Consider the following 21,345-nt stretch of genomic DNA (forward strand, 5'->3'; position numbering starts at 1 on the left):
TTAATTTAGCGTGTTACCACTTTTTGCAATTTCTGAGTGGAAATAAGTCAATCCTACACCATTTCTTTTCTCAAGTGAGGCATTGTTATAGATTACTCATTCGCTTCCAGTACCTTCTGCCGATGATTTAGGCAGAATACTGTAACTTATTGAACTTTCCATTGTTCTTTCTTGCACAAGAGCTTATACCGAGCATCTGGCTGTTAAGACTCGGCTCAGATTGGAAATCTAAAACCATCTGGTGCGAAAGGTGCGGAGCAGCATCAGATCTGAGCATCTGTCCAAACCAGCAGGCGTCTGGTGCAGGATGCAGCTTTTTTCATTACTATTGGGCCAAGTTTTCCGAAGAGAATTTCTATGCCTACTTTCATACAAACCATAACTCTTGAGAAAAATGCACCCTCTCTCCCAGTACGGTTTCTGACAGGTGTGCATTTGATGAAGCATGTGTCACGGTACACGGCGGTGACGTTGAGACCGTCAGGTGGTCGAGTTTTAGTAATCTTTAATCCCTAATCCTCTAGTCTCCTTACTATTGTGTAACAGGTAAACACATATAGAGATGTTCAGAACACGTGCTTTCTGAGAAGCAAGAACAGGGGAAAAACATGCGACTGTGGTTTTTGTCATGCATTATTACACTACCTGTCAAAAGTTTGGAGTAATAAAGATTTTTTTAATGTTCTTAGGCTCACAAATGCTGCATTTATTTGATCCAAAACAACAACAACAACAACAGTAAAACCTGTAATATTGTGAAACATTATTACAATTTAATATAGCTGTTTTCTATCTGAAGATATTTTAAAATGTAATTTATTCCTGTGATGCAAAGCTGAATTTTTAGCATCATTCCTCCAGTCTTCAGTGTCACATGATCCTTCAGAAATCATTCTAATATTCCATACTTTTGACTGATGGTGTACATTTAAAACCCATGTGCGATCTGGGGCATAGATTACGATGGTTTGGTGTCAGACATTTCTTTATTTGCCTTTTCTGTTTCAGATAGGGTTGAAATGTCCTGTCTGGATGAGGTGCCCTTTAAGATGCCTCTTGGCTTTCTTGAGGATGCAAAGGAAGAGGTGGAGCTCATCCCAGCTCCAGAAATCACTCTGCCTGACTACCTGAAGATACTGCAGGAAACTGAGGTCTGATACTCTCTGAAATAGATGTTTTTGACCTGACGTTATCAGTTGGCGTCAAAATGCATTTGGTCACTTAACACACACACGTTTCACATCGTCGAACAACTGCAGCTATTCTTTTCCTGAGCCATTTTTGGAATTACTTTTAACTAGCTGCTCCCATGAACTTTAGTGGATGTATGAAGTCAGTTCTTCTCCGTTTCACGCAGGTGTATTTCCTTACGTTAATGTTCCACTAACATTTAACCATCAAAGTACATTGTATCTTCTTTTTGAAGTGTGTATAAACTTTGTCTCAGGTTTTTCCGCTAAGAGTCCTTGGGAGAAATAAACCGATTAAAAAATAAACTAAATACTGATGTGCAGTTATGTGTGTATAGCCATAAAATGAATTTGGATAGAAGCTCAGATTGTTTGCTCTCGGATGAACTGGATGAGAAATGTTCAAGTCTTTTGATTGTGGGCTTTAATATGTTGTCACTTGTTGTGAGCCCAGACTGAGATTTTGTGAAAGAGAAACCTCAGATGAGAATAATTCTCAGGAGGAGGGTCATTGAATCTGGAGCATCCGTTTTATTTGTCCATTTAATTCCATTGCTGTCTTATGAGTAAGATATTGAAATGAAATAAGATATTGAGATGTTTTTTTGTTAGTTTGATATTTTGTTTCAAGATTAATTTAAATTTATATGGCTTAAGCATCCATCCACATACACTATTGCTTTGAAAAATGTTTTTTTATGCTCTTTTATGCTCACCAAGGCTGCATTTATTTGATAAAAAAATACAGCAAAAACAGTAAAATTGTGAAAAATTATTTCAATTTAAAATAACTGTTTTCTATTTGAATATATTTAAAAATGTAATTTATTCCTGTGATGCAAACCTGAATTTTCAGCATCATTCGCTGCTCAATAATTGTATTATTATTATTATTATTATCAATTTTGAAAACACTTGTGCTGCTTAGTATTTTTATGGAAACACATTGTTTTCTGGGTTCTTTAGAAACAGAAAAAGAGCACTTATTTAAAACTATCAATTTTGAAAACACTTGTGCTGCTTAGTATTTTTATGGAAACACATTTTTTTCTGGGTTCTTTAGAAACAGAAAAAGAGCACTTATTTAAAACAGAAATTCTTCATAACCAAATGTCTTTACTGGCAATTTTAAGCTATTTTAATGCATTCTTGCTGAATAAAAGTATTTATTTCTTTAAAAAAAACAAAAAAAAACTTACTGACCCCAAACATTTGAAAGGTAGTGTACTTTATGCAGCCTGTATCACATAAATATTCAGCACAGATTGAGAGAAGGCACCTCTCAAGGGAACTCTACTAAATTAAAGTATATGTTTCTGAGATCTTAAAGACGGTTTCCAAGAGAGTATCTGCGACTTCCATAAACTGTATTCGGCTCAATGTAATTTGCCATGAGCATCCACTGATTACAGCAGCCATCGGCCTTAATGTAATTTAGTTCATATTAATAGTACAGGCTGTCGCTAACAAGGTCATGGGAAAATACAAAGACACTTGTAACATGCATTGGTGTAAGCGTATCCCTGCCATATCTAACCCATTCCCATCTGTGAATCTAATTACGCTGACATGTAATCTGTCTAGTCTAGTTTGTTTAGCCCAGAGCTGTGCGATTGGCATGAGGACCATGTCAAAAATACAGTATAATTATATCTCTGATTACAAATACTAAACAGTAAGGGTGAAAGAAGTTCTTGGCTGTCAGTAATCTATGGAATATTGTTGATGCAATTGTTATTGTAGATCCATTGGGATAAAATTCCTAAGAGTTTGTGTGTTACTGGTTAAGGTCTTTGCAAAGAAAACAAACTGCTGTCAGAGGTTATTACAATCTAATCGAAATAAGCTAATGTTGAACCTTTTATGGCTATGTGTTGAAACTTGAGTTTCTGTAAATTCTTAGTCGTTTGTTCCATCTAAGAGCAACATTGTGTACCTGCCTTAGAGCGTTGCTCACTTGATTTTGCATTTAGGACATGAATAGGATGCAAATTGTTGTGTAATATTTGGCTGGTGTGTATACTTCTCTTTTTTCACATCTGTTTTGTGGTGCTCTATGATTCATAATGCTGATAACGGCAGATGTTAGTAATATTCAGATTAGTAATATTAGCTAGTTATATTCAGTGTTGGGGGTAATATATTACAAGTAACGCAAGTTACGTAATCAGATTACTTTTTTCAAGTAACTAGTAAAGTAACGCATTACTTTTTAATTTACAAGAGAATATCGGAGTTACTTTTTCAAATAAGTAACGCAAGTTTCTTTTTTTTCAGTTGATTGATTGACAGCTCTCCTGTCCCCATGTTGAGAGAAATCAGAAGATGTTACTGTAGTTCAAAAATAAATGTGAATATGCATTAATTTATCTCACTCACAAAAAAAAACACATTCAGTATTCCTCAAAATGAATAAAAATAATGCAACTCAGAATATGACGCAAACCTGCAATAATTAAATGTTAAACAACACAAATATCCTTTATGTATTTAATCCCTTTCTATTAACCAATGTCTTTGCTTCTGACCTTCGATGATCCAGTTCAACCGTACTAATAAGCAAAAATTATTGCTGAAGTGTTGAAATTTCTTCTTCTGCATTCTACTGTACGGACGTACATTTACTTTCCCTTCAGCCTGAGGCTTATTCATTTCACTTTTGGTGTGAGAAGACTTTTATATTTGCCAAAAATATAACTTTTTTTATTTTAAAAACAAACAAGCAAGCACTGTCCAGATTTAAAAAGTAGCGCAAAAGTAACGTAACGCATGACTTTCCATAAAAAAGTAACTAAGTAACGTAATGAGTTACTTTTTTTATGGAGTAATGCAATATTGTAATGCATTACTTTTAAAAGTAACTTTCCCCAACACTGGTTATATTACAGTTAGTAATTATATTATCAGTTATTATCAGTAATATTAGTAATATTCAAGCAGTAGCTCATCATTCATTTAGATGAAGTTGAAGTTACTTGTGCAACTCTTAAAGCATATCTTGCTTTATGAGGGCTAGTTACTGCAGTATTTATGCAATTATTAGGAATTATTATTATTATTATTATAATTATCCCTAGCAGACATTCAAGTCGTTCTGAATGCAACAAACTTACACAGAAACATGCATCTTGTTGCTTGGAGATGCATGACAAATTAAAAACATATGTGTCTAAAATATCTAACATGTCTGATATCCTCGTACTGCATGCATTCATAATCTGGAGCTAAAAAAATTGGAAACTGTGTCCATCATTCAATACATGAATTCCTGAAAAATCTGCCAATTCCAACTGTCCAAAATCTGCTGACTTTTGAAAATTCATCTAGACTGCAAATCTGGGCCAAAATCTGGGCATAAGATATGTACTCTATTCCAGCCTTATTTCAAAATTGTGTGTATTATTTCTAGGATGAAACCATCATAAGCATTTTTTTCTGGTTTGTAGATTAAAAACATTGCGATATCTGTAATGTAAGTAACAGCGTTGCAAGTTAAATATAGATTGTGTGTTTGTAGTCAGAATATGACTGACATGTTCCCAGTTGGCTCCATTTTGATGTAGACTTGGCGTGTAAACTGCAAGTTATGAAAAACTTTGGTTTAGATCTCATCAGATGATGTGTGACATTGATGTTATTGTGTAAAAATCAAATGGAAAGATGTCTCTTTTGTGTTTTGATGTTTCAGTATGTGTTCAGCCTGGAGAACTGGGTTCTCACGGGTCTCCAGGGCGGCTATCCAACCCTCAGTCCCCGCTCTTCCTGTGAGCCTACAGCGACCTGTCCTCCTTACTGGATGATGTTCAGCAGCCCTCAGGAGAGCAGGTTAGCCAGCCGCTGGAGCAGTGACTTCTGGGAGCCCAACCCTCGTCCCCGAAGCCGCAGCTTAAACGCTGCGCACTACCACACGATGAACGCCCAAGTCAGATTCACCATTTCTGACTCGGAAGATGAAGAATTTACAGAAGAAGATGGTCTTGCTGAGGGTGAAGCACAGTCCAAACAGGGTGGTTCGGGTTTGCTAAGACAAGGACCAGGGTTGAAAGACTTGCACACTTGTGGATCATCAAACTTCCTCAAGCTGCCTTCACTTTGCAGCCTCTCCACACAGCTCCAGGGGACGTCGACTTCCCTCTGCAGGTGTAACTCACCCAAAAGAAACTTCCAGAGGAGTCAGAGCTCTGCTGGTCATACTAATGCATCTTCCACAATCTCTTCCAACAATTTACAGTTTGAATGCATCAACAATCCCACCCCAAAGGTAAGACATCTTCAGCTTCAACTCTTACGATCCTTCTCAGAGTTCACACTTTGGTTATAAAATAAAGTGCACTGCTAACAATTTATTATAAAGTGTCCTTATTACACCTGCTACATGTACTTGCTATTATAATAACAATAAATTATGCATAATTGCATGCAAGTAACCCTAAACCAAACCCTAATCCTAACCCTAACCCTAACCATATAGTAAGTACATGTTGTTAATTAATATTATTCAGTACTTACATGTATAATTACTCTGTAACAAGGACACCTTAAAATAAAGTGCATCAATGGCACTTAGCAAATGCTGCAGTGATGACATATCGTCAAACTACGCCTTTGCCTCTTTGTTTATTTTGAATACGCGCCCTCTAGTGGCGAAAAATAACATTGTGCCTTTAATGTCCCAGATACGGAAGTTCTAAGCGACCATGCATTATTTTTTTTTTGACGCTGGTATGTGTTTGCAGTACACAAGCCACGGTTAAGACAGCTGACTCCACTGTGATGTGTCTCGCTCTCTCGCGCTCTCTCTCTCTCTCTCTCGCGCGTTCTCGCTCGCTCGCGCGCGCGCGCGCGCGCACGCACACACACACACACACACGATGCACAAAACTCCACATTTGAACAGTCAATAGCAAATACTTAAACTAATAACAAAACAGTAGCTGATTCAGAAGCGCCAGATTGTCATAGCAAAGTCAGAATTACCTCCTCTCCTAGGTTCACGAAACGGTCGTCCATAAAATGCATTGCTGTTCTGTTGTAAGTAATCTTAAAGATTCCTAAATGCATCTACTTTCGGAAGGCCAAATAAAGTGCTTTTGCTTTCGCCTAGAAACACACAGCGTCTCCCTGACATGCTGCTTCAACACTAACTGCGGTTACGGAAACCACACCTTCTTTCTTTGCAGCACATTTGGGCGGCATTATGCAAATATTCCCACATAGTGAGGTAGATATGTGGGGGCGTGTTAGAACGAGCTGTTTTAGGGGGGCGTGGCAGAGTCTTAACTTTGATAAAGAATATCTCTTTGGTTTTGAGACTTTAGTCTTTGCAACTTCAGGGATCTTATCTATGCACAATCAGCTTGTAACACTCCAAAGAGAAAGGAAAACTTGAAATCGCATCATATGACCCCTTTAAGACAAGCACAAGCTTTAAAAAAATTACAAGTGGTTTTACTGTTTTACACTTAACCAAATACCCATCAAAAAATATGGGTTAATTGTGGGACAATAGAACCAGAAGTGCTAAAGTGCTAAAATGTGTTTATGGATTTTTACATGCAAAAATAAGCTTTTTGAAACCTAAAGCTACAAATGGGACACTCTGTGTTCTCATAGACCTCACAGATGCACATAAGTGGAGGCCACAAGACAACAAATCCAAATCAAGTATACCATTTAGGACCTTAGTCATAGTATTACGGTGCAGTCACATAGGCAAAATTTCAGTGGAACATTTCGTGCACTGTGACACTACTGACAATGGACCTTTTTTGTTGCTTGAAGTACCAGTCACACAGATGTCACTTTCAAACTATGCAGATTTCAATTTGCCAGGGCTTGACAGTGCGAGCATTTCACTCGCATTTGCGACTAAAAATAGCCATGTGCGAACTGGAAAATGTATTTAGGAGAATGAGTGCGAATAAAATGTATTAAACATCCTAACTTACACGGTAGCCTATAACAAATGTATTAATTTCTTCAATTTATTTATGGGAAAACAGCGATACAGCCTCATATGATTATTGAACTTTAAAAAGGCGACGATTGAATTTAAATAGCACAGATGAGAAGGCGGGACCCCGGTAACCCTGTAAACAAAGCAGCGGCACTACTTTCTGTTTCAAACAGTCCTTTAGATATTTATATTCACTTTAGTCTTCACCATAGCACCAAATAATTAATACTTAAAGACTTAATAAGCTGCTTATTTTGTTTTATTTTAATCAAACCTAAAACATGGCATACTTATATATTGACTGATTCGTTATTATTGTTCGGTAATACTTAACAGGATCCATTGACATTAGTTAACATGAAATAACAATGACTGCGTTTATTAATCTTAGTTCATGTTCATTTCAATTTAATAATACATAATAAAATCAAAAGTTGTGTCTGCTAATATTAATGGAGCTAACATGAACTAACAGTTGTGTTTCTATTAATCAACGTTGACAAATAATATTAACTACGTGGCAACAATTAGCTATTTGCACATTGTTAATGTTAACCTGTTTTAACTAAAGTTAACTAATGGGTCCTTATTGTAAAGTGTTACCTAATGTTCTTTAGTTCACTCTAATCTTGAAACACTTGTTTACTTTATATATTTTTTATTTATTTGTTTTTTTGTGTAGTTATTTAACCTGTTAGGAGGACAACACTTTTTTTTTTACTTAACTTATATATTGTGATAAAACCATATGATAAAAGCTTCAACGACTATTGTGAAAATTTGATACGGTCACATGTACATACAATTTAATAGGACTATAAATAATTACATACATAGCCTACACTGTAAAAAAATTAATCTGTGACATTTACGGTAAAATACCGGCAGCTGTGGTTGCCAGAACTTCACCGTAAAAAATATGGTAGCAGCATTTTAGGTTTTACAGATTTAACTTAAATTCACAATAAAATACCGTATTTCATTAACTGATGTAATGTTAATAAACCAAAATATTGAAATACTAATATCTGTTTTGAACCATTGACATGCACTGATAACCACCAAAAACTGGTGGTGATGAGAAAGTCACATGATGAACCAATCACAAACAGCTTTTATACGAGCTGAGGAGGGTAGTTATTATATAGAAGGTGCACACGGTGTCATTCACACAAACACTAAACCCCATCATGGTGACACACATGAAACTGAAATAATGCAATCAACTTTAATTTAACAACATTAGATGTAAGTTTAAACCCTAATGTACACATCTGATAAGAAAAAACAAAGAAGAAACATGTTATCAAAAAAAACAACAAATATGAAGTGTCATGCAGGGAATTCTGGGAGTCAATTTACAGTTTTTCATTGTAAATTATACAATGACTTTTTCTTTTTCACTTCCAAAAACCACAGTACACAATTACAGTATTTTACTGTAGAATCACAATATATGTAATTACATTTATTCACCGAATATAGTATGGAAACTTACTGTTAACGACGATTGAATTTAAATAGCACAGATGAGAAGGCGGGACCCCGGTAACCCTGTAAACAAAGCAGCGGCACTACTTTCTGTTTCAAACAGTCCTTTAGATATTTATATTCACTTTAGTCTTCACCATAGCACCAAATAATTAATACTTAAAGACTTAATAAGCTGCTTATTTTGTTTTATTTTAATCAAACCTAAAACATGGCATACTTATATATTGACTGATTCGTTATTATTGTTCGGTAATACTTAACAGGATCCATTGACATTAGTTAACATGAAATAACAATGACTGCGTTTATTAATCTTAGTTCATGTTCATTTCAATTTAATAATACATAATAAAATCAAAAGTTGTGTCTGCTAATATTAATGGAGCTAACATGAACTAACAGTTGTGTTTCTATTAATCAACGTTGACAAATAATATTAACTACGTGGCAACAATTAGCTATTTGCACATTGTTAATGTTAACCTGTTTTAACTAAAGTTAACTAATGGGTCCTTATTGTAAAGTGTTACCTAATGTTCTTTAGTTCACTCTAATCTTGAAACACTTGTTTACTTTATATATTTTTTATTTATTTGTTTTTTTGTGTAGTTATTTAACCTGTTAGGAGGGCAACCCTTTTTTTTTTTACTTAACTTATATATTGTGATAAAACCATATGATAAAAGCTTCAACGACTATTGTGAAAATTTGATACGGTCACATGTACATACAATTTAATAGGACTATAAATAATTACATACATAGCCTACACTGTAAAAAAATTAATCTGTGACATTTACGGTAAAATACCGGCAGCTGTGGTTGCCAGAACTTCACCGTAAAAAATATGGTAGCAGCATTTTAGGTTTTACAGATTTAACTTAAATTCACAATAAAATACCGTATTTCATTAACTGATGTAATGTTAATAAACCAAAATATTGAAATACTAATATCTGTTTTGAACCATTGACATGCACTGATAACCACCAAAAACTGGTGGTGATGAGAAAGTCACATGATGAACCAATCACAAACAGCTTTTATACGAGCTGAGGAGGGTAGTTATTATATAGAAGGTGCACACGGTGTCATTCACACAAACACTAAACCCCATCATGGTGACACACATGAAACTGAAATAATGCAATCAACTTTAATTTAACAACATTAGATGTAAGTTTAAACCCTAATGTACACATCTGATAAGAAAAAACAAAGAAGAAACATGTTATCAAAAAAAACAACAAATATGAAGTGTCATGCAGGGAATTCTGGGAGTCAATTTACAGTTTTTCATTGTAAATTATACAATGACTTTTTCTTTTTCACTTCCAAAAACCGTATTTTTAACAGTTTTTTTTACTGTAAAATTGCATTAAATGTAATTACATTTATTCACCTTATATAGTATGAAGCTTACTGTTAACCAGTTAACAGGTTTTTACTGTAGTATTTTTACAGTCTTTTACTGTTAAAATCACAATCATTTTTTACAGTGTATTAAATAGAGTCTGAAGCAAAATTATTTAAAAACCTACTTTCTGTATTCTGATAAATTAAATAATTGTGTTTGTAAATGTCTCCTTATATCCCCTTATTAAGCTAAAACACATAATTTGAAAAATTTGCATTGCTCCCCTAAATTTTTTTAATGTGCTCCTTGGGAAAAAGGTACGCGTCAAGCCCTGTTTGCGTGATTCAAAATCTATGTAGGGAAATTTTTTCACAGCTGGAAGTTCCTCGTGCAAAATTCCTGTTTGTGCTTGTTCCTTTTGAGATGCCTGCATTTCGCTCAACATAATTTTTGCCTTGCAAAGGTAAATGTGACATTAAACCAAACATGATCCAGAGCCTCCAAAAACATGTCAACAAACCAGAATGCAGTTTTGTTTATTTTTACAATGTTGTAGAAGTGTCACAGAGACCAAGTGTGACTTTTCAGGTCTGCTGTTTCAGTGATATCTGTCGTTAATGCTGTCGGTGGGAAAAAGAGATACTATTCAAATGTTATCCTTTTGAATTCGAGCAATGGGACTGAAAGTATAATGATTTTGTGCACACTCATCTACTAATGACCAAAACATATGCGCACATCCTTCTCAGCATTTAGATGTCACTAGAATACAAAGTGCATTGAAAAGAAAACCGAAACATGGTTAATCTAGATCTGGGATGGCCAATTTTAGTCCTGGAGGGCCACAGTCCTGCAGACATCAGCTCCAACCCTAATCAAACACACCTGAACAAGCTAATCAAGGTCTAGGGCAGTGGTTCCCAAACTTTTTGCAGCGTGCACCCCTTTCTAGGGTTTGACACATGTCAAGCACCCCCACCACTGTACTCCGGTTAAACATTTTTTACTGCAATACAAGTATAAATACAAGTATTCACTGTATACAAGGCTTGACATTAACTCTTTTGCTCACCAGCCACTGTGGCTAGTGGTTTTCCAAAATTACTAGCCACTCAGCATTTTCACTGGCCACAATTTTGTTGCTGGAAAATTACGTTTTATATGACTGAAGTTACTGCATATTAAAATGTATTTGAATTGATTTCCAGGTCCTTTTTTTTTTTGCCTATAAAAAGGGCATTTCCCCCTAACCTTATTAAATGCATGTCATCTTTCATATCAAATTCTTACATTTTATTAATAATTTCACTTAATATGATAAGACTCTATAGGACTGTTACCAATCAAATGAAATCAGTATTAACGAAACCAAATTTTCCACTGCTGGAGAAACAGAAGCAGCTGAAGTGGCATTTAGATGCATTTACACAGACAATTTAATGAAGCTGAAATGTAGCATGAATGCATTAACACTGCAAAATTACAACAGCATAAATAATGCTGTGAGCTGTTTTACATCAGTTTTTTTTTTATTTACAAATATGAAACGTTGTAAAAAAAAATGCAACAAAAAAAAGTTACTTTTAAATTTGAAAGTATGTTTCACAGTATGTTTCTTCTGTGTGCAGTTGTGTTCGTTTCGATTTCTCCATGAGATTGTCTCACGTGAGTCTCAACTGCCGCGACCTTGTTACTATTGATTATCCATTATTAATTGCCGTTTACACCAAGTGTAATAAAATCAGAATCATTCTCGCCGAAATTTTGGTGCTTCCCTAATTCGATGTTTTAATTAGATTAGGTTAGTTGTCCGGTCGGGCAAGTAAAATTCTCTTTCACTTGCCCCTTCAAAAAATGCACACAAATCATCAAAAGCATTCTCTCGCGGACCCCTGCTGGGTCGGTCTGTGCACCCCTAGGGGTGCGCGCACCCCGGTTTGGGAACCGCTGGTCTAGGGGTTACTAAAAGCAGCAGGAAGGTGAGTTTTTATCAAGGTTGGAACAAAGCTCTGCAGGACTGTGGCTCTCCAGGACCGATGTTGGCCACCCCTGATCTAGATGCCTGAAGTTGTGGTTCAAATTTACTGCAAATGGCAGGTCATTAGTGGCTCTGAAACAATAAACACTTTAAATAAAGACACTCCCTTTTACTGGACATGTTTGGGTAAGTTTTGATGTACCTGAAATTACAGTTTGTACTCTTTGGGAGTATAAATACAGGCACAGATAACTCATCTCTTTAATCTATTTACAAAATATGTTGTATGTCTTTGAAAGAAGACCTTTTCACAGTTGCCAATTCACTGAAGCTCACAATAACAGCTGTCCTTAGAAGGCAACTGTTGGCCCTGCTATAAATGGCTTTAACGGACATGCTTCCAATAAGTCTAGAAAGGCATTTTAATCACTTGAGCAAGAGACATCAGGTCCAGAAGCATTTAGTAATTTCTCAAAACATTCCAGAAGCATTCATTGTAAATCCTGCTAATATGTCTCACTGTGACTGCACAGTATTTTGTTGTTCCTTATGAAACGACTGTCTGAGTGTCCCATTTAATTCATTCAGATATTACACATGAATGACTTCTCCGAAGTACTTCTCTCTTTTTTTTGGTGCACATTTCTGTAATGTCTCAGAAGATGAACTAGCTAATAATAGCGAGTGCTAAGTCTTTTCCTGGAATCTTCCCAAGCTGCAACAAATTCGTCTGGATTAGTGAGTGGAAGTGCTTGGGAAATGTCTTTCACAGCAAAGCTTCGATTCAAGGTTACGCTTTTGTTGACAGTCTAATCCAACACGTTATTAATGCTCCTGACATCATCTCCTGCTAGGCCGTGCGGCCACGGTGCACTGAATATGGCAGGAGGCTTGTAGTTGTTCTTGACGGTTTTTTCATTTACATTTACAGTGTTTTTTAAGACATGAACGGGAAAAGACCTTTGCTGTTGTTTTATTCCATGTTTGGATATTTCTTCCAGGCTTCATTGGAGATTCAAGTGAACACTTTGTGAACTTTTGTATTTGAATGGCTTATAACAGGGTCATTTAAAATATGGGCATGACTTAAATTAACCCAAAAGCCTATAATTCCTAAACAAAATCTCAAAACTGTGCAACGTGACTCTGAAGAATCATGCAAACATTTATGCAGATTGGGCAATAGGTGGCGCTATAACAGGTTAAATACAGCATACAGCATACAGTATTTCTATGGTAAATTGGCTAAAATTGCTTAAAATTGTCATTTTATCTCAAACTTAGGTGGTTACAGGTTTGCTAAATAATATCAAAGTCCCTTCAAGGCAAGTCATGTCACTCGGCGGCCATCTTTGAAACGCCTCTCGGGCATGCAAGTGCAGCTCCTATCTCTTTGAATGGGGAAACATCAAATTCTCCAAAACTGTTCGCAAAGTTTAAGATTAAATTTCATATTTAAAATCACCAATTAAATTTGACAACAACTGTCTTATAAATGTTGTTTCTTTTGCTCAAATAGCGTTAAAAACAGCTTATTTTTCAGGCTAGACCAGCCAGTGCGCATGTGCAGTCTTGAGCGCACATCTCAGAACGCTGACTGTTTCTATAGCAACCGGGACTTCTAAGGGCAGCTGCAGTGGCGCGCTGACTTTACAGATTAGCGATTGGCTCTTTTACTTAGAAGGTGGGGCTTCGTTCAATAGAGCGGCAATATTGAGCGTTGCATTTTTCCCCATTTAAAACTTTGAGTGACACGTCTTGGGTATTTTATAGTCTTTGATAACATGCATAATATTTTTATGCATGAAAATCCTGTCATCATTTACTCACTCTCAAGTTGTTGCAAACCTGTATGGGTTTCTTTATTCTGTTGAGCACAAAAGAAGATACTTTGAAGAATGTTGGTGACCAAACAGTTGACGGTAGCCATTGACTTCCATAGTATGGAAAAAGTACTATGGACGTCAGTAGCTAAATGATGACAGAATTTTCATTTTTGGGTGAACCTTAAGGCACGTGGACCTCGGTGATAGTTTCTTGTGGATATATTTTAATTTATTTTTTTGTTTATCTTTCTGTAACTCAGCTGGTAGAAAATGGCATTAAAAGGCACAATATGTAATTTTCGCCGCTGGAGGGCGAGTATTCAAAATAAACAGAGGCAAAGGCGTAGTTTGATGACGCTGTGACTGAGTGTGGAATCATGGGAGTTGTCGTCTTCATCCCCACAGCCGACGGGACTCAGGCAGAAATCATGTTCATGGATGATGAGTTATTAACGTGGTTGAATGAAGCAGGGTGAGGCTGAAAGCCGTCGAAGCGAAACGAGGCCGCTGAACGAGCGTGACACGCGGCTCGAAAGCAGCAGAGCTTTTATTATGCCACAGTCGACCGCTTCCGCTCCTTCCGGTCGTGCGTATGTGGGGTAAAGCAGTGCTGTTTTATCATACTAGATGCATTAGAAAGTTCTGTTATTATGCTACTCGGTGCGGTCGTCACCGGTCTAATAAAACGCACAACATATTAAAGCATCTTTGGTGTTTCCATGTTTTCTACAAAACAAAACCAGAAATCGAGGGGTTAGGACGTCATTGGCAGGCGACACAATGACACGATAGACACGGTCCGTGTCACTAGTTAAAATTGCTTATTTCTCTGGACTTAAACATTCTTCGAAACATTTGGGATAATGTAAGTACACAAGTCAGCAAAATATATAGCACTGTTCTAGTGGTTTTTGGATATTTTAATAAAAAAACTTACATGTTGTGCCTTTAATAACACCAAGGTCATAGGTTCGATTCCCAAGAAATACACGTACTGATAAAATGGACATCTTGAGTATGCCGTAAATCACTTTAGGTAAATGCGTCTAACAAAAGAATTGATGCAAATGTTTTCAGAACCTTTTTAAAACATTGTTTTAAAGTGTGAATCAAACCTTGCACCAACAATGGTGTTTATCATTCTAGATTTTCTCAGTATTGTGTTTCCTGCCCTCATCTCTCAAGGGTACTGTGACCATGAGGCACTGTTGTTGTTTTTTCCAGGCCCAGGGTTCATTCTCCCCCCTGGCCCCGTCACGGCCACTCAATTCCCACGCTGCCGTCCTGGACTCTTGGGTCGAGCTGCTCTCCGCTCTGAGCCCAGAGGAGAGGGAGCTGCTGGCGGCGGTGACCGAGCGGGGCTACCCTCTCCGTACGGCCATCATCGCCCTCCAGAAAACTGGCCAGCAGGGTCCAGAGCAGGTCAGTGAGGGAGATCTGTTACAGGGATTCAGTCTGAAATAAGAGATGGGACTCATTCGCGGGTCGAGATGTAATGCTGAGATTCTCTGCACCGTCCTTGGTGTATCACAGGGGAAGGTCAATCAAAGTGCATGCTGGGTTACCAGTATAGTTCAGTTGTCAGTGTGCTTATGAACATGCACTATGAACACTGACCACAATTATGTTTCTCATAATAATAATAAAAACATTTAGACTACGTTTGAAATGCTTTATAAAAGTAATATTTTAAATTCACTGAAATTAAAAATTAAATTGTTCATTGAAATAAATCTGAAATGAAATATAAATCATAGATTAATGTAATGTAATAATATAGCATTTATTCATATTTATTAAAAATGTATATAATAATATTATATGAAACTAAATAATATATAAATAATTGTCATACTTTCATTTGTGTTATTTCATAGTTTGGATGACTTAAAAAATAAAAAATAAAAAGTAGACCTATTTCAAATACTAAAGCAAAGATTTTTGTGTTACTCATATCTGCAGCTTTTATAGAGACTAATATTTTTTTTCTCTAAGTTCAGTATGCTGTATAAAAATGTTATAATCAGTAAGTCATGGCAACTTGTTTTTCATTCATTTAACTCATCAAATTAGTTATGTGAGTTATATTAGTTATATAACATTCAATTCTATTTTTTAAAGTCAGTTTAACATAGTTTCAGTTGAAATGACTTATACAACCAAGTTGATTATGCTTACAAATTTAAGGTAGCAATTGAACTTAAAGGGGTCATATGATGCTGCTAAAAAGAACAATATTTGTGTATTTGGTGTAATGAAATGTGTTTATGCGGTTTAAGGCAAACTAAAGAATAATAATGTGCATTTGATCAGATATAACTGCAGTACAAGATTATGAGATGCATTATTTGAATGCTTGGCCAAAGAGATGTGTCTTTAATCTAGATTTAAACCGACAGAGAGTGTGTCTGAACCCCGAACGTTATCAGGAAGGCTATTCCAGAGTTTGGGAGCCAAATGTGAAAAAGCTCTGCCTCCTTTAGTGGACTTTGCTATCCTAGGTACTACCAAAAGTCAAATCTGATTATATAAATGTAAATCTGAATATATAAATGTTAATCTGAATATATAGAGACAATTCTGAATATATACAAGTACATGCTCCCGTACTCTCCATTGTTGAACTCTCCATTGTTGATTGGCCCAATCCCAATTCTATTTTATACCCCTTCCCCTTGTCCTTTGAAACAGTGTCAAGGGGTAGGGGTGAAAATATTCCCCTAAGAATTGGGACACCACTACTATACGTCACACGTCATCATACGTCATCTAGCTCCTACAATACACACACCTATACTGGTGTGCTGGTGTGCATTAGAGTCTTTAATTACCGTTCTGTATTAATGCGCTGCTTACTGACACACACACACACACACATACATATCAGAGATCGCGCAGCTCACACATCCAGGGGCAAAGATACTTGTCAACGCTGCCCCACGACTTTTATTAATAACAGTTTAAATACTGAATTGCTACATTATATTTTCCAGCAATGTGAGGATAAAATCGCTGTTTTTGAAGTAAACTCTCAAAAAGAGAAACGCGCATACATGCAACTTTCATCTCTCTCTCTCTCTCTCTCTCGCTCTCTCTCTCTCGCTCTCTCTCTCGAATTGGCGATATTTCAGAAAAGGGTTTAGCAATTTCTAATTATTGGGGGTACTAGCCCTCCTCAATGTCTATGGTGGTTATCGCCCTGATCAGACATGAAAATATGTTGTGGCACTATCGTGCAGTCTATATATGACGTTAGCAAACTTTAGCGATTTTTTGCAAACATTTCTTTGAGTAGCATGACCGTAAATATGAACTCACGATTGAATGTAACATAAAACAAATGATTACTTTTTGTTAAAATCTTTATTAATGCCAAAAATGCTTACATTTATGTGTTTTTTTTTGTTCACTCGGGCAGCCATGTTGCCCCTGAAGCCGGTTTACACTGAGATAATTCATGCCCCTTTGTTTGAAGTGTGGTCCCGAAAAATCTTCATTTGAAGGGCTGTCTGGCCCTTCCCCTACCCCTCCGACCAAAAAATCGAGACACCCCTACCCCTTCACGTGAACGCACGAAACGGAGGGGTAGGGGAAAGGGGAAGGGCTAAGGGGTAGAATTGGGATTGGGCCTAAGTCTTCTGCCTCTCAAGCTGCCTTGAATATATGTTTCCCCAGAATAAGGTATAGATGACAGGATGTTGATTATATGGTGATCAAGCTCCATATCAGAGAGAGGTGTAAATCCCCCATTCTCTTCCAGCCATAGTTCCCTTCTGTGATTAAATAAAGTCCTGACTCTACTACATAGCTTCTGAGATATAGTGGTCCAACTAAAACCAATATCACATAAATTTTCCAGGTGATTCTTTGAAATATTGTACCTAGTAAAGGGAAAAAATGCTACGTGATAACATTTATTTATATTGGAATAGCAAAACTAGATACAGTGACTGTTTTACACCGGACAAGAGCTGGCAAAATATGTAGCTATGTTGAATTGTGAGGACCTTTTGGTGCTACGGCCAGCCTTTTGTAAAATACAGTAAAAATACTCCATTTGTTTTAGATAAGTGATATGCACTTACAGTAATTAATATAGTACAATATCCACATTGATGCATTCAGGATGTATAGGCATATTGTTTTAATAAAAATAATAATTAAGAACATCTGTCTTTTGACATGCTTGATAATAAAGATGTATTTAAATGTATATTTATATATTCAGATTTACTTCTATATATTCAAATTTACATTTATATATTCAGATTTGCATATATATATTCAGAATGTACATAATTATTTCCTGTTTGGCGCCTCATAATATGTGTGTGTGTGTATATTTCATGTAGTTGGAAAGGCAACTTTTCTCATTTTCATTTTGAAGTACTAAAATGCACAGTAAACTTAGTTTATTTGAAGTACTAAATAAACTAATAAATACAATTATAAACTAATAAAGAATAATAAAATCTATATGACATATTAAAAAAAAAAATACAAAAATCCTCAGTTGCCCAGTGAGCCGCTCAGCAAGACATCAGACAGCTGCATGGGAAGGATGATCAGATTTGAATCAACAAAGCTCATCTTGTTACAAAGATTAATCAGACCCAGCCGGTCCTCCGTGGCTCTTATCCACAAGCTTCTCACGTTTCACACCGCTCCGCTTTCAGTCCACTCTGAGCCTGACATCCAGTCTTATCATGAATTATGATAGCTCCCATTCAGCTAATGATCATTCATAAGTCCACAGTTAGGATGAAGTACTGTTGCGTCAATAGAGCGCCCAATAACCAGATCAGTTTATCTAATTACGTAGTGTTAGGGGATAAACCAGTGCTCCCCAAAAGTCCATTAGAACTCAACCTGGCCTTGTTTTCATGGTGTTCAAGAATATCAGAGGGCTTTTCTTCAATTACGTTCCTGCCGTTAAAGTGATCCATGTTGCTATGTGTGCATGTACAGTATGAAGGATTGTTTGATTGTTCTCTTGCAGATCTTGAGTTATCTGGTAGCGTGTGATCGGTTATGTGAACTCGGCTATGATGAAGCTCAGGTTGAAGAAGCACTTGAGATGTTTCAGAACTGTGAGACCAAGGTAAGTGTATGACTGCTGCAAACTTGATACCTCAAATCAGTCTCTTCTGCTCACCAAGGTTGCATTTATTTGATCAGTAAAAACAGTAATATTGTGAAATATTATTTCTGTTTTTTTTATATGAATGTTTAAAAATGTAATTTATTCCTGTGATGTAAAGCTGAATTTTCAGCATCATTCCTCCAGTCTTCAGTGTCACATGATCCTTCAGAAATCATTCTAATATGCTAATTTGCTGCTCAAGAAACATTTCTTGTTATTATCAATGTTGAAAACAGTTGTGCTGCTTCATATTTTTGAGAAAAGTTTTTTTTGTTTTTCAGAATTCTATGATGAATAGAAAGTTAAAAAGAACTGCATTTATTTGAAATAGAACGTTTTGTATCATTATAAATGTTTTTTTCGTCACTTTATTTAAAGGTCCAATTATCGCCATTAACAAACCATTAAGTACAACTTTTGCCTCAAACTCCTAATTTGCTGCTTATTAATAGTTAGTTGCCAAGTTTAGGTATTGGGTAGGATTCAGGATGTAGAATATGGTCATACAGAATATGTGTTTTATAAATATTAATAAACAGCCAATATGTTAATGATAGGCAAGCTAATAAGCAACTAGTTAATTGGTCCCTATACTAAAGTGTTACCGTTTTTGTCACTTTTTATCAATTAAGTGCGTCCTTGCAGGATAAAAGTAATAATAATAATAATTTGACCATCCACAAACCTTTGATTGTTAGTGTATATTGTAACCTCATTTGTTCCTCTATTTTAGGCTGAGGAGTTCCTTCACCTTCTTGCTCAGTTTCATGAAATGGGCTTCCAGCAGAACGCTATTAAGGAGGTTCTTCTGGTGCATGAGAACCACAGAGAGCGAGCGCTGGAGGAACTCATGACCCGCGTGGCCTGATCCAGTCCGTGTTATGATGCAATGAATTAGCTGCGATCATGGTTTGTGCTATTCACCGGGCTCATATAGCTGTTGCTTATTTATCATATGCTGAACTGTGTTTATTCATTGCGCTTTCTAGAAATGTGTTGAGGCCTTAAAGACAAGCACAGTTTGACAGTCGACACCAGAGAATGACTCTGTAACAGGGGCGATTCTAGGATTTTCATTTTAGCCCCCAATGAGGGTATAATATATATATATATATATATATATATATATATATATATATATATATAAAATGTTTGAATGCTAAACTTATATACCAAAAAGCGTTGTATCCCACTGTATTGCATAGATAGGTATAACATATAACTGAATAAGCCAAATACAAATCTTCATGATCTCACACACACCTGTTTACTGTACACACACAAATTTTTACTGTTTGCATTTCTAGTACAACCCTCTTTCCTTAGCTCAAGTATGCAAACCTCTTTGCTATGGGATCAGAATCCCGCCTAAAGTATTGCAGTCACGGATAAAAAAATAACAAGCGTGAAAACTAAATTTAAAAACACAAGTAAAAATATATTGCACAAGATTTAAAAATGAAAGCAAAGTTTTCAGAATAACGTAAATCAAAAAATTAATAACGCATTTAAAAAAAATAATAAGCATGAATCAAAACTTTATACACGTTTTAAAATCATATAGCACAAAATTGAAATATTAATGCAAAATTGTCTGACTTGCACACAAAATCATGTTTTCCTTGGTTATATTTCTGTTTTTTCTGCTCTCAGACATTTTTTGCTCATATTTTTTTTTTTGTGTGCTTATGCTGTTTTTCCCTTCGCTCTTGTTTCCACAGCTCCTCCTCTAGCCAATCAGATGAAGAGGGGCGGTGACGTCACTCCAACGCGCCTCATTAGCTGCTGATGCTCAGTGTTCTGTTCACTTGTATAGGTGAAAATGGACAGCTGTCAGCTGGAAAAAATGGAGCTGGATTAAACGTCTCCTCCATGTACAAGTACAGGTGCATCTCAATAAATTAGAATGTCGTGGAAAAGTTCATTTATTTCAGTAATTCAACTCGAATTGTGAAACTCATGTATTAAATAAATTCAATGCACACAGACTGAAGTAGTTTAAGTCTTTGGTTCTTTTAATTGGGATGATTTTGGCTCACATTTAACAAAAACCCACCAATTCACTATCTCAACAAATTAGAATATGGTGACATGCCAATCAGCTAATCAACTCAAAACACCTGCAAAGGTTTCCTGAGCCTTCAAAATGGTCTCTCAGTTTGGTTCACTAGGCTACACAATCATGGGGAAGACTGCTGATCTGACAGTTGTCCAGAAGACAATCATTGACACCCTTCACAAGGAGCCACAAACATTCATTGCCAAAGAAGCGGGCTGTTCACAGAGTGCTGTATCCAAGCATGTTAAAAGAAACCGAGAGAATTATGAGGATTGTCAAGCAAAAGCGATTCAAGAATTTGAGTGAACTTCACAAGGAATGGACTGAGGCTGGGAGGCTGGG

General features: G+C 36.2%; 1 protein-coding gene across 1 annotated transcript; it reads left to right on the forward strand.

Annotated features, from left to right (window-relative positions):
- The first annotated feature begins 1,012 nt into the window (after positions 1-1,012).
- Positions 1,013-20,041, forward strand: ubap1lb (ubiquitin associated protein 1-like b). Its single transcript, XM_016284887.1, has 5 exons — positions 1,013-1,151; positions 4,879-5,451; positions 15,026-15,223; positions 18,801-18,902; positions 19,678-20,041. The coding sequence occupies exons 1-5, from the start codon at positions 1,020-1,022 to the stop codon at positions 19,810-19,812; spliced, it is 1,140 nt and encodes a 379-aa protein (XP_016140373.1). The 5' UTR covers positions 1,013-1,019; the 3' UTR covers positions 19,813-20,041.
- The last annotated feature ends 1,304 nt before the right edge of the window (positions 20,042-21,345 follow it).

The sequence above is a fragment of the Sinocyclocheilus grahami genome, unplaced genomic scaffold (genome assembly GCF_001515645.1).
Source record: "Sinocyclocheilus grahami isolate Dianchi unplaced genomic scaffold, SAMN03320097.WGS_v1.1 scaffold190.1, whole genome shotgun sequence".
Lineage (NCBI taxonomy): Eukaryota > Metazoa > Chordata > Actinopteri > Cypriniformes > Cyprinidae > Sinocyclocheilus > Sinocyclocheilus grahami.

Excerpts from the sequence above, each read along its gene's own strand:
- ubap1lb (XM_016284887.1), top strand. The coding sequence starts at position 1,020 with ATGTCCTGTCTGGATGAGGTGCCCTTTAAGATGCCTCTTGGCTTTCTT. Across the intron at positions 15,224-18,800 it reads GCCAGCAGGGTCCAGAGCAG|ATCTTGAGTTATCTGGTAGC; the intron begins GTCAGTGAGGGA and ends GTTCTCTTGCAG. Across the intron at positions 18,903-19,677 it reads TTCAGAACTGTGAGACCAAG|GCTGAGGAGTTCCTTCACCT; the intron begins GTAAGTGTATGA and ends CCTCTATTTTAG.